We start from the raw sequence: 13096 nt of genomic DNA, 5'->3' as shown, positions 1-13096 counted from the left end.
TATTTGATAATCTTGCAGGACTGTATAATGGTATACTATGTAAATAATCGATATATCATGAAAAAATTGGCTGATGAATAAAATACAATAGTTATGGAATTATATTATATATACTATAATATACTTGGTAAAAGGATAATCGTTAATAGTAGTATTTATTTTTCAAAGATGGATACAATAAAATTAAAAAAAAGTGATGTGAGGGAAAGATAATGATATATGCACATATATACAATAGATGGAATATGCGAATGGGCAGAGAATGAATGATGTAGTAGACTTAAGATTTAAATAAGTGCGTGAAGATAATATGCCGTGTTACAATATTAATTTTATTATTTTATTTGCTTTGTTTTGTTTTTTTCCTTACTTCAAGCTTCATATAGGATGTATTGCTAATTTATTTTTGATGATATCGAGTTCATTTGGATTCAAATGAGCTAATTCTTCGTCAACGATGAATTCTAAAAGTTTCAAATCATTTGTGATTTCTTTGATTCTACCTTCACCATATCTCAATTCATCAAAATATGGCGAACAAAGACATTGTAGAGCATTAAACCGTTCTAATGGATCATATTTTAAAGTTTGTATTAGAAAATTAACAGTCAATTCATCTTCCTTTTTAAAAACTTTTGCCAATGGTATTGGTTTAATCTGAGGGAATTGGTGTTCCATATAATTTGGATTCATGGCACAAATCTCTTGTTTTGATGGAGTACCTAAAATTTTAATGATTTCGACTAATTGATCGATACCACTTTCACCGGGGAACATCGGTTGTCCCAGTAATAACTCTGCCATCACACAACCACTTGACCAGATATCAATTTGGTTTGTATAATTTGTGGCACCAAAGATCAATTCAGGAGCTCTATAATATCTTGAACAAATATATGAAACGTTTGGTTCTGTAGGTTTCAATTGTTTTGCACTACCGAAATCACAAATTTTTAAATTCCAAGAGTTTGGATCGACAAGAACGTTTTGTGGTTTGATATCTCTATGACAAACGTTTTTAGCATTATGTAAATAATTTAATGCTTTAAACATTTGATACATGTAGAATTTAATTTCTAATCTTGGCATAGATTGACGTTGGTGAACGAAATGACGTAATCGTTGATATAAGGATTGTGGCATATAATCTAATATAAGATTTAAATAAACTTCATCATCTAAATCCTTTTCATAGAAATAATATTTTAAATTTATAACGTTTGGATGTTGTATTAGTTTCATTATTTCTAATTCTCTATTTTTAAATCTTCTATCTTGTAACACTTTTTTAATGGCAACTAATTCATTAGTTTCCCTTAAGGTGGTACAAAAGACTAAACCAAATGAACCTTTACCAATGACTTCAGTAGTTGGGAATGATATCGTTATAGGTTCATTAGGGTTTTTGTTATTGTCATTAGTATTGTTGCTGTCGTTATTGTCATTATCATTATTGTTGTTTTTGTCGTTGTCGTTAGTATCATTTTTGGCATTATTTACAGTATGTTGTACATGGCCATAATAAACTTGTTTGCGCACTATTGTATCTTGAAAGTTAGTATTATTATCTTGAGAGCTCATTGTTATTTTTATTTTTATTTTTATTTTTGTTGTTGTTATTGTTTCCTTTCCTTTATATTAGTATTGTTCTATTTATTGTTATGATGATGATCAAAGGAAAATCCTTAGTTGTTCTTATGTAAACAGTAAAAGGATTAAAGCTTTGAACCTAGATATACCGAATATTGCTTTTAATTGGAACAAAGATCTTTCCTCAGCACAAACCAAATGGATAAAATGAATGGATAAGGACGAAAACGTGTGCAAATGTGATATTAATGAAAGCACTTTGATACTTTATCTTTTCTTATTATCAAAAAGAACGCGAAGCAACGAGATGTGTATATTTTTGTTTGAGACTGAGAAGTAACAGCAAGGAAAGAGAGATCAAATGCTATGTATTGTATGATTAACCTCTTGTTAAAAGCTGAAAAGGAAATATCTTTGATCTAATGATATTGGATGGTGCAGCGAGTTATATCGGTGATTTGAAGATCTTGATTGGATACAAAAAATTCTCGGGGTACCCTTTAATGGAATGACTGTATTAAATATATATATTAAACCTGTCGATGAGTTACCAGCTGTTGATAGTCAACTAAAGAAACAATGAGGACTGTAGTACCCAGTAGATGAAGTATTTCAAAATATCCTCTGGGAATGAAATGTTAGAGAAAACAGGATGGTATAAGAAATAGCAGTTTTGCCAAAGGAACCTGTGTGTAAGATTATCTTTTAACATATATGGCTTCGCAACGGTACTCTGTGAAAAGTGAAAGTGAAAGTGAAGAAGGATCTCCTTAAAAAAAATTCCAAAAAAATGCTCGGCGCGAAACCCCCGCCTTAGGGCTAATCATCAGATATGGGGTGTTCAAACCCTAAAAGGGGCCCCTCTTGAGGGGAAGGTTTGACCTCACTTATTTTCTCTACGGGTGTTTCTGAGATTACCCCCCTTGGTTGGTTGCCCGCTGGGCGGTTAATTATTTTATTTTCTCCATACAGTAACTGGAAAACGGTACGTGAAAACTGGACAAGGAGAAGTAGCAGAAATAAGAAAGAAAATAAAAGACAAACAAAAAAAAAAAAAAAAAAGGTTAAGACACATTAATACATACGGATTCTTGTTGAAAGTGATGTCTTCATATTGGACTTAACAAATTGGTTATCAAAATTGATCATCTTTTTAATAGTAGCTTCAGTAAGACGTTTAGTTCTCTTCTTGATAGCATTTTCATTTTTTGTAACAGTCGGCTTAAGCAAAGTATCTTTTGGTTGTAGTTGTGTGAGTGATTGTGAATGGGATTCCGGTTCCGATGCTGTAATGGCTTTAGTAATTTCTTCAACATGTTCTATACTAATGCGGTTTTTCAATGCAAGAAAATCGTCAACATATAAATATGGCTCTTTTAATTTCTCTACTTCCACTTTCTTGATGAACGTTCCATGCGGATAATAACATATATGCGATTTGGTATCTAATTGTGTGTCCGTTTTCAGATTTTCTTTGAGATTTGGAAGATCGAATAGCATATCTTCATTAGGTTTTGGTATATATGTATGACTTACAGATGATTCTGGTCTGGCCTTAGACTCGTGAAACATTTCACTTATTCTCTTAAGTATACCTCCACTACTGCTCATTCTTGGCTTCGTAATTTCTTTCCTAAGGTGTTTCAAGGTACAATGCTTCTCTTTCTGTGTGACTTGTAAGGTATGTAACTGTCCGTATACCAAAAAAATACTTGATTTCAATTAGGTACGTAAACGAAAATATTGCAAATATCCTTCGATTTTCCTTAGCTTTTGAATAGCAGATTACTATAATTAAACACCAATTGCAAGAATTTCACTTACATAACCAACAAGTAAACAGCTACTACACAGCCTAACTGTTTTGTTAACATAAGTCTCGCCAACATAGTACACTACGTTAACGTTTATTTTTCTTTCGACGATGGAGAATTGACGCTCATTAATATTTTCCATATCCCTTTTTCCGTTTTCCAGAAAACGGCCTCTTCTCTTTAAGGCGGGTCAATTGTCCGGGGCCCCACATTATTGACTTAAACGTTATCTCGAGAACCCAGACAGACTTTTAGGCACTCCCTAGATGGAGAGCCAATAGTTAGTAAAGCTAACATATCTTGGAAAAAATAGAAGAGCCAAATTGTACATGCCGTATATGCCAGTGGTGCTTAAACACTACTTATAGTCATGTACTGCTTTTACCTCGATTATTGTAAAATCCGAAGCTATGTATACAGTCGACATTAGTTAGTATAGGTTTGTTTACATTTTCATTTGCTCCTGAGAATATAGACTAATATATACTCTATTGGTTGTACGTGATGGTGTGTGCATTTTTGGTGTATCTTTAATGTTTCTCGAGTAGTTCCAGTACGAACATTCGCCTGTTTACTCAGCTGCACAATGCACTAATGTATATAATGTATATATTATATATATGACAAATCGACTCAATAGTCCAAAGCTAGATGGGGTTTGGTGAGTATTATGACGGCATGTTTAGTAAGACAACATACTTCTAAGAAATAACATTGTCAAGTTCTTTTAGCTTATTATTTATATTTCCATTAAGAGTCGAGTAGGTCTAGCTAGTTAATTGAATATATGATTTATAAAGATATAAGAGACAAAAAAAGAAGGGAGTCTAAAGTTATTTTATCTTATAGATTTTCACGAATAATAAAACCGGAATGTAACGATGCTGCAAAAAAAAAATTTCACAACTTGGATGCTCCAATGATGAATTTCTTACCTTTATCAATGTTACCAATCAATTCCTTCACGGCAATGTTCAATAGTTTAGTTTCCTCTGAAGTCAAGTTATCTAAAACAGTAGTATCTATACTTGCTACACTACCATAAACCAAATTAACAGGTAATGCGATATATTCTAGATTTTTGTTACCCACCTTCTCTTGAACTTCCTTACCATTAGAAATACCTGGCAAATAAACAAATGCAGGGATAGTGGTCATTGTACTTTTGGCTTTATGCAAACTTCTCAAAATCTCTTCCGCAAATTTATAACCTGCCAACGCCATTGATAATGTAGCTGAACCAGCCCCATCTTTTGCCTTCACAACTTCATCACCACCAAATTGAACTCTATGAATAAATTCATCATAACATTTTTTCATTTTCAAAGTCTCACCCAGTTTCTTATTTAAGAACACTGGAACAATAGTATTCCCTGAATGACCCCCAATAACAGTAATATCCTTATCCATCTTGGTCTTATCCAATGTAGAATCCTCACCTAAGAAGTCTACAACGAATGTTTCAGCACGTACCAAATCCAACATGGTAACCCCAACGACATTCCCCGGTTGGAATTTACCCATCAATTTCAATTGTTCCACCGCAATGGGGACCATACTATTTACCGGGTTAGAAATAATCAAAATTCTTGCCCCTGGTGCAAATTTACCAGTATAACTAACCAAACTCTTGACAATCTTAGCATTGATCTTAAATAAATCGTCACGACTCATACCAGGTCTTCTGGGGACACCAGCTGGTATGATCACCAAATTTGCACCCTTTAATGCCTTTTCAATGTCAATTTCACCATGCCCTGTACATTTAGAATTGGTATTTATGTGAGAAAGGTCTTTGCTTACACCTTCTACGTTTCTTAGATCGTATAATGATAGCTCTGTAATGTAGGGACTTAATTTTAGTAAGAGAGATAATGGTTGTCCTACACCTCCTGAAGCCCCTAATATTGTCACTTTTGTCATGGTATATATATATATATGTGTGTGTTTTTGGCTTTCAATATAGTAGATCTTGAATACTACTGTTCAGCAGCTGTAGTGAATTGCGAGAGATAGACTTTAATATCTTCTCAATTTCAATTCATTATATAAGTATATATATATATATATATGTGAAAACTTCCCCGTTCTGTTTCACCTCTCCCCCTAGCTTAACTCATTATTAACATGAATTCTCTGAAAACGTGCGTACGTACGTAATGTAAAATCTTCCCGACCCCGTTTTAATTGGAGACCCCATGGCCGACCCCCCATACGCGGACATAATTCTGATATAGCCGGACGGAGAGCGCCCTTCGTGAAGAATAAAATACGAACTAACTCCGGGAATTGCAAAATATGCACGTCTAATATAATATAATATAATATAATATAATATAATGTAATGGGTTTGTGAAGCTAAAACGAACACCAAAATTAGTATTAAAATTAAAGTTATAAGATATATCTGTGAAAAGATAAAGAATATTATGAAAAATTAGAGTAAGGTAAGTTGAAAGGCTTGGGAACAAAGAAAATGAAGGTTCTAGTGAGAATATGGATAAAAAAATGGAGCGTAGATATATATATATATGTTAGTCTTATTCTTTTTTTCTTGTTCTTGTTATTTCTCTTTCAAATTTGGTTTAGTCTATAAGGATTAATAATAGAAAAATGAGAACTTCGGGACATAATATTGTATATTCAAACAGAGGAATCACGACCAAAGAAATAAACTTTAAACCAATCAAAGGCAACTGATGCTCTATTCCTCACTGAGAAACACATATTTAAGTAAGCACTTTTCCAAAACCAAATTGCCAATGGGCCTGATATTTTATAGTTGGAGTTACCAATTTTTAATTCCACAATGGCTTTTTCATTACCAATATATGATAAAGTACCTCTATGAAGATATTCAAAATCTTGTAATTTCGATTCTAATTTGGTCAATTTATCAGATAAACGGATTTTCTTGGAATGATTCTTAACATCATCTAAATGATTTATTTTCCATTTAAGTTGATCAATTTTATACATTGTTTTGAATCTATCAGCTAAATAATCACCTTCTTGATGAGCCACTTGTGCCGTTGGAAACAAACCCGGATGGAAAGTACAATCTCCTAAAGCAAAAATGGAATCTTCAAAACCTAACAATTGTAATTGATTATTTATTAATAAACCTCTTGGTGAAGTTTGTTCTTCAACTTGTTCCATCAATCCTTTACAAAGATCACTTGGAGCATTACCAGTAGCCCAAATCAAAACACCATAAGGGATTTTTTCAACTTTGTCATTAACCATAGCATTAATATTATCATCATCAACAGATTTAACCATTGTTTTCAATTTCAAGTTGATTTTTTCCTTCTTTAGAAATTTCTCAGTATGTTCAATTAAAGATTTATCAAACATATTTAAGATGTTAGGTAAAGCTTCCACTAAGGTGACTTTAACTTCTTTACTGATATCAGGTAACCATTTTTTCAAATCTTGTCTAACATAATCTTGTAATTCAGCAGCAAATTCTACACCTGTGGGACCTCCACCTACAACAACAAAATTCAATAATTTTTTCCTTTCAGGATCATCAGGTAATAAAAATGAAGCCATTTCAATATTATTAATGATTTTCAATCTAATCTTCTCTGAATCTTCAATTTCTTTCAAAAAATTAGCGTGTTCAATGACACCGGGGATATTGAAAGTTGTAGATTTAGCACCAACACTTACCACAAGATAATCATATTTCAAATCTACTTCAAATTTATCAGTACCCTTTTGAGAACTGGATTCAATCTTAACAGATTTATCACGTGGGTTTATACTAGTTGCTTTTGCTTCATAATAAGTGACTTCACCTTTAGATCTTCTAGTAATGGATCTTACTGGTTCAATGATTGATTTCAATTCAATGGTTCTCATTGGAGTGGAAGGTAATAATGGAGTGAAAAGGAAATAATTACGTGGAGAAACGACGATGACGTTGTACTTGGTTGTATCTAGATTTTTCAATAAGGAGATGGAACCCCAACCAGATCCCAGTATGACGATTGTTTTACGAGGAGATCCATCTGAGAAAGTTGCTGATTGTGGTAGTTGATTTCTTGTTGGGAGGGTTTCGCTGTATAAAGAATAACCTGTGAATAATGTGGCGGCAAGGATACCGTATAATGATACCTTTAAGGTTAATTTACCGAAACGGTTCATTAAAGTTTGTTTAATCACAGGGGGTGAGTCTTTAACAGAAGAGGAGAAAGCAGATGGAGGTGGAGGTGGAGGGATGGGATGAACCTGTAATAATTTAGTTGAGATGGTTAATGACCTTTTGGCAACGATGGAGCTTCTTAAAGTCGAATTCCATATCGCACCTCTAACTAAATTAGAAGACAGCATTTTCTTACGTTATTCTTGCTTAAATGGATTGCTTCCCTGCTATATTGTATTTGTTTATGAAAACAGGGAAATGTTAAGGGGAGGAGCGGGTGGATTGACAGTAACACAAAGTTATGCTTTATTTATATAACAAGATCTAGAAATATGAAAGGGAAAGGGAACGGGAAAGGGAAAGGGAACGGGAACGGAAGTAAACTGGAAAATGATATTTGAAACCTTATAGTGAAGAAATAAAATGGGGTAAAAAATAATTTCCAGGTGTCAAATTATGGAAATATCAAAGGAACTCTGCTTATGTATTTATAGTTCCCCATTCGAATATGACAGGGTAAAGGAAGGGAATGCAAGTGAAAAAACTTTTCCGTTTGCTTATTTTTTCTTTCTTCTCTCCCTCCTTCATTATGCTATGTTATGTTATGTTATGTTACGTACTCCGTATAATCCTTCCACTGCTGGTGGAGCTGTCTCCAAACTAAGAAGCGAGTAACTTTACCCCGATTTTCGACATCGATGGATGGATGGATGAATGTCAATTGGAAGGTAAGGTTCTCCACCGAAGGGACCACCACCCATTCACCCCACAAGTTTTTTCGCTGTTCTTCGCTTCTTGAAAATAATACATATTGGGAAGGTATGAGTCAAAGACCGGTGAGTTATTTCTGTTTTCTAGATTATAATTACACTGGTGGAAGGAAAGTGCACAGATTTGCGGCTGGTTCCTGCCAGTAGATGACAAAGCTTTCCAACGGGCCATTTGGGCCATCGCCCATCGGCCACCGTCATTTCCTTCTCTTCTCTTCTCTTCTTACCGGATTTAACAAACATTTTTATCTCAGTGATTAACATACGTAGAATAATTTCTTAAACTCCGCGGGGAGGGCAGAGACACATAATAAATTTCTTTTCCCCGCATTTAAAACAGCCGTACACCCCGGGATAATGCTAGCGCCATTTTCTTATACTATAAATAATAATATTATTTCTGTTGGCTTTTTTAATAAACCGAAAATTATGATTTGGTAATACATATAGACCCTCTGGTCCAGATGATTACAAAAAACCCAACATATGTATGTCAATGTAGTTCTCTGCCAGTTAAGTATGTATCTCCGAAGTAATCAATAAAAACAACGATAACATATATGTATATAGTCTGACTTAGCAAACATGTTCAATAGCACTATTATCACTAACAAATGCACCCAACTCATTCTTTAATCTTCTATTGAACTGTTCAAACATCAATCCTAAACATGCTTCTGTAATATCTGCATCATATCTGCCTTTACTTGATTCATCTCTAATAAAGGCATGTTGAGCGTCAAGCACTTCTAAAAAGGTGAAATTGACACTACGATCTCTTAACGTCTGTCTGATTAAATCTCTTCCTTCAGGTGAAACATGAGTATCTAAAGTACCAAATATTAAAATCATTTCTTGATCCTTGCCAATCTCTTGCGAAACTCTCGCTAAAGAATCATCATTCTTACCTAATCCTAAACTTTTCAAATGAATATCAGTGGGGAAAAAGCAAGTAGCACAAGAAATTCTCTTATCTAATAATCCTCTAAAGGCTAAATGACCACCAAGACACATCCCAGTAACACCAATACCTCTTCCATTAAATTCATTCATCGAATAAATCAAATCACAGCATAATTTATTATCTTCATCATACGATTTCAAAGGTTTCTTAATCTTAAACTCATTACCCATATCTGTCCCCTCGACATCATAATTCAACGCCTCCGGACCAACAAAATTATGATAAATAGCAGGCATAACAACAATAAACCCCTTAGAAGCGATCCTTTGACCTAATCTACGAACTGGTCCAGTCACTTGATAAATTTCACTGTATACAATGACAGCTGGGAACTTTGCATGAGGATAATTTTTTAATTTAGGTTTGATTATATAACATCTTAACGTGGTATCGTAGGATGTCGCAATATCTTTGAAACTGTCTTCAATTAACATCTTGTATCAGGTAACTTCTTTCCCTTTTAGTTTTCTTACTTAAAGGATTATATGAATTCATATATATATATATATAAAAGATATCCACTTTTATGATTACTGTGTTCTTAGGGGGGGCTGTTCAAATATTTTCTTCTAGTTATAATTTTTTTCACTAACGGAGAAATCGTCGTTAACATGACAAAATTGTATATACTTCGAATGTATACCGAGAACTTAAATAGAGAGACTAATAATATTCATTCCTGAAGTATCGTCGATAAATAAATAAATAAATAAATATGTATATAAATAAAATAGTTTTTTTAATTTAATAATAACCTAAAAATAACCCTGCATATTTCAATCCTTATGTTATATACCTTGGGGAGGTGAGTTTTTTCGATGTTTCAAGATATTCTCAATAAATATTTCTCCTGCTTTATAAGAAGATCTCACGAGAGGACCGGATGCACAATATAAGAATCCTAATCCCATGGCAACATCCTTCCAATAATCAAATTTACGCGGATGAACATATTCAACCACTTTCATGTGCCTCTTTGTTGGTCTCATATATTGACCGAATGTGACAATATCACAACCTACTTCTCGTAGATCTTTCAAGGTTTGTAATACTTGTTCATCTGTCTCTCCAAATCCTAACATAATAGAACTCTTTGTAATTAAAGTTGGAACTGTCTCTTTAGCTCTTTTCAAAACAGCCAATGATTGTCTATAAGTAGCTCTTCTATCTCTGACATATGGAGTCAAAGCCTCAACTGTTTCCATATTATGAGCATAAACATCAAGTCCACTCTTAGCCATAACATCAACCATTTCCATATCTCCACGGAAATCACCCGATAATGTTTCCACAAATATACTGGGAGCTTTCTCTTTAATCTTCCTAACGGTCTCAGCTAAATGATGAGCTCCACCATCCAATAAATCATCTCTATCTACAGTAGTCAAAACCACATATCCAAGCCCCCATTTCTTAATAGCTTCTGCTGTATTTTCCGGTTCCATAGGATCTGGTGGTGCTGGATTCCTATCAGTCTTCACTGAACAAAATCTACAGCCTCTAGTACAAGTATCACCTAACAACATAATAGTCGCTGTAGCTTTAGAATGTTCACCTTCCACGTTTTTCCCCTTATTTTGCTTCTTCCTACCAAATGTCCCACCACTCCAACATTCACCAATATTAGGACATTTAGCTTCTTGACAAACAGTACTCAATTTCAACTTCTTAACATCATTAGTCAATTTAGTGAAATTGGTACCCTTCGGAATGGGGACCTTTAACCAACTGGGTAATTTTTGAAATTCTGCATCTGCTAATGGATCAGGTTTGAAATTCACTGCGTTACCAGTTAGGAAATCTTGGAATGATGGTCCTACGTTGAGTGCATCTTTAAATTCTGTGATTCTAGTCCTTCTTCTTGGGGTAGGAGTAGCTGGTTCTTTCGTAGATGTCGAGTTAGATATTGATCTTGCACTTATCGTTTTTGTGAGGAGTAAACTGGTTTTTAGTGAAGTGCATGTTCTCGTTTGTAACATCTTGCGTATTAAGTTCCACTATTTCAAGTTACCTTCTTTTTTTTATCTCTCGACCTTGCTTTTCTTTGCGTTTACAGTTTTGGTCCCTCTTTTATATATTAATTATTGTATATATATATATATATATATATAAGATCTTTCATTCGTATGGCGGAACGAATCAAGAAGCTTCAAACAAGAAATGTGTCGAAAGATACTTCCAGGATAAGATCTAGAGATATAGAAGACGTTAATGGTGTATAAGGGACAAGAATAGTCTATTAATTTACAAGTAAACAAGCAAGTTGTAACCATGTTTCCTGGACAGGGCAATCATACCTATAACAATCAAAACAAGAATTATAGTAATAACCAATATAATAATGGCCCACCACAGAACAACTACAATAGTGCTCATGCTGCATATTCTAGACCGGGAATTCCAGTCCCTGGTCCACGTCCACATCCGTCAAGTAATGAATTAAATAATAATAATAATGGGATAATAGGAGGAAGAAAAAGAGATGAAGGAGGACAATATCAGCAACAATATTCTAGACCACCAAATCCAATTAATAATCAAAACAACTACACTAACGGCTCCAACAGCAGCAATAACTACTCTTCCGCACCTTTACAACAACAACAATATCAGAATTATAGTGAAAATGTTCCATCTAATTATGTTCAACCTCAAAACATTTCTCGACCACCTCAACAACCACAATCTTTCCACTTAAACAATCAACAAACACAACCATCATTCCAATATTCTCAATGTACAGGTAAACGTAAAGCTTTAATCATTGGTATCAATTACATTGGCTCTTCAAATGCATTACGTGGTTGTATCAATGACGCACACAACATTTTCAACTTTTTATCTCAACGGTATGGATATTCCCCCCAGGATATTGTCATTTTAACAGATGATCAACAAGATCCCGTTCGTCAACCAACAAAGGCTAACATTATAAGAGCTATGCAATGGTTAGTTCGTGATGCTCAACCTAATGATTCACTATTTTTCCATTATTCAGGACATGGTGGTCAAACAAAGGATCTTGATGGAGATGAAGATGATGGAATGGATGATGTTATTTATCCTGTAGATTTCCAGAATGCCGGAGAATTGATTGATGATGATATGCATGATATTATGGTTGAACCTTTGCCACAAGGTGTTAGGTTGACTACATTGTTTGATTCATGTCATTCTGGAACTGTTTTGGATTTACCATATACTTATTCTACAAAGGGTGTTATCAAAGAACCAAATATGTGGAAAGATGTTGGTGGTGAAGGTTTACAAGCTGCCATGGCTTATGCTACGGGAAATCGTGCTGGATTGATTCGATCATTAGGATCAGTATTTAAAACTGTGAAAAACTCAGTGGGAAATAATGTTGATAGAGAGAAGATTAAAGAAGTGAAATTCTCTCAAGCTGATATTATTATGTTATCAGGTTCAAAAGATAGTCAAACTTCAGCTGATGCTGTCGAAGATGGACAGAATACTGGTGCGATGTCTCATGCTTTCATTAAAGTTTTAAGTTCACAACCTCAACAATCGTATCTTTCTTTGTTACAAAATATGAGAAAAGAATTGGCTGCCAAATATTCTCAAAAACCACAATTATCTGCATCACATCCAATTGATTGTAATCTGCAATTTATCATTTAATATTCTTTAAAAAAACTATATACTAATTTTTGTAGTTTGTATAACGCATAAGAGCATATCAAAGGACTAGAGGAAAAAAAAAAAATGGATAAGTTTAAGAAACAAAACAAAGTTTTTTGCAATATATATATTTCGTCTATCTATTCATATACTTTGTATATATTTT

General features: G+C 33.9%; 7 protein-coding genes across 7 annotated transcripts; 1 reads left to right on the top strand and 6 right to left on the bottom strand.

Moving 5' to 3' along the window:
• Positions 1–378: 378 nt before the first annotated feature.
• On the bottom strand, positions 379–1581 carry MRK1 (putative serine/threonine protein kinase MRK1; the record flags this gene model as incomplete). The annotated part of the gene is made up of 1 exon (XM_003670180.1): positions 379–1581. One exon carries the CDS (start codon positions 1579–1581, stop codon positions 379–381), a length of 1203 nt encoding a protein of 400 aa, XP_003670228.1.
• A 1083-nt stretch (positions 1582–2664) lies between these two features.
• NDAI0E01680 (uncharacterized protein) lies at positions 2665–3201 on the bottom strand (the record flags this gene model as incomplete). The annotated part of the gene is made up of 1 exon (XM_003670179.1): positions 2665–3201. One exon carries the CDS (start codon positions 3199–3201, stop codon positions 2665–2667), a length of 537 nt encoding a protein of 178 aa, XP_003670227.1.
• Positions 3202–4304: 1103 nt separating this feature from the next.
• On the bottom strand, positions 4305–5327 carry MDH3 (malate dehydrogenase MDH3; the record flags this gene model as incomplete). Its single annotated transcript, XM_003670178.1, has 1 exon — positions 4305–5327. One exon carries the CDS (start codon positions 5325–5327, stop codon positions 4305–4307), a length of 1023 nt encoding a protein of 340 aa, XP_003670226.1.
• A 720-nt stretch (positions 5328–6047) lies between these two features.
• NDE2 (NADH-ubiquinone reductase (H(+)-translocating) NDE2) lies at positions 6048–7742 on the bottom strand (the record flags this gene model as incomplete). The annotated part of the gene is made up of 1 exon (XM_003670177.1): positions 6048–7742. One exon carries the CDS (start codon positions 7740–7742, stop codon positions 6048–6050), a length of 1695 nt encoding a protein of 564 aa, XP_003670225.1.
• A 1158-nt stretch (positions 7743–8900) lies between these two features.
• Positions 8901–9722, bottom strand: NDAI0E01650 (carboxymethylenebutenolidase; the record flags this gene model as incomplete). Its single annotated transcript, XM_003670176.1, has 1 exon — positions 8901–9722. One exon carries the CDS (start codon positions 9720–9722, stop codon positions 8901–8903), a length of 822 nt encoding a protein of 273 aa, XP_003670224.1.
• A 354-nt stretch (positions 9723–10076) lies between these two features.
• LIP5 (lipoate synthase) lies at positions 10077–11267 on the bottom strand (the record flags this gene model as incomplete). The annotated part of the gene is made up of 1 exon (XM_003670175.1): positions 10077–11267. The coding sequence occupies one exon, from the start codon at positions 11265–11267 to the stop codon at positions 10077–10079; it is 1191 nt and encodes a 396-aa protein (XP_003670223.1).
• Positions 11268–11559: 292 nt separating this feature from the next.
• On the top strand, positions 11560–12930 carry MCA1 (Ca(2+)-dependent cysteine protease MCA1; the record flags this gene model as incomplete). Its single annotated transcript, XM_003670174.1, has 1 exon — positions 11560–12930. The coding sequence occupies one exon, from the start codon at positions 11560–11562 to the stop codon at positions 12928–12930; it is 1371 nt and encodes a 456-aa protein (XP_003670222.1).
• Positions 12931–13096: the final 166 nt, after the last annotated feature.

The sequence above is a fragment of the Naumovozyma dairenensis genome, chromosome 5 (assembly GCF_000227115.2).
Source record: "Naumovozyma dairenensis CBS 421 chromosome 5, complete genome".
Taxonomy (NCBI): domain Eukaryota; kingdom Fungi; phylum Ascomycota; class Saccharomycetes; order Saccharomycetales; family Saccharomycetaceae; genus Naumovozyma; species Naumovozyma dairenensis.
Note: the sequence above shows the minus strand (reverse complement) of the source record. Positions and strands in the feature narration are given on the sequence as shown.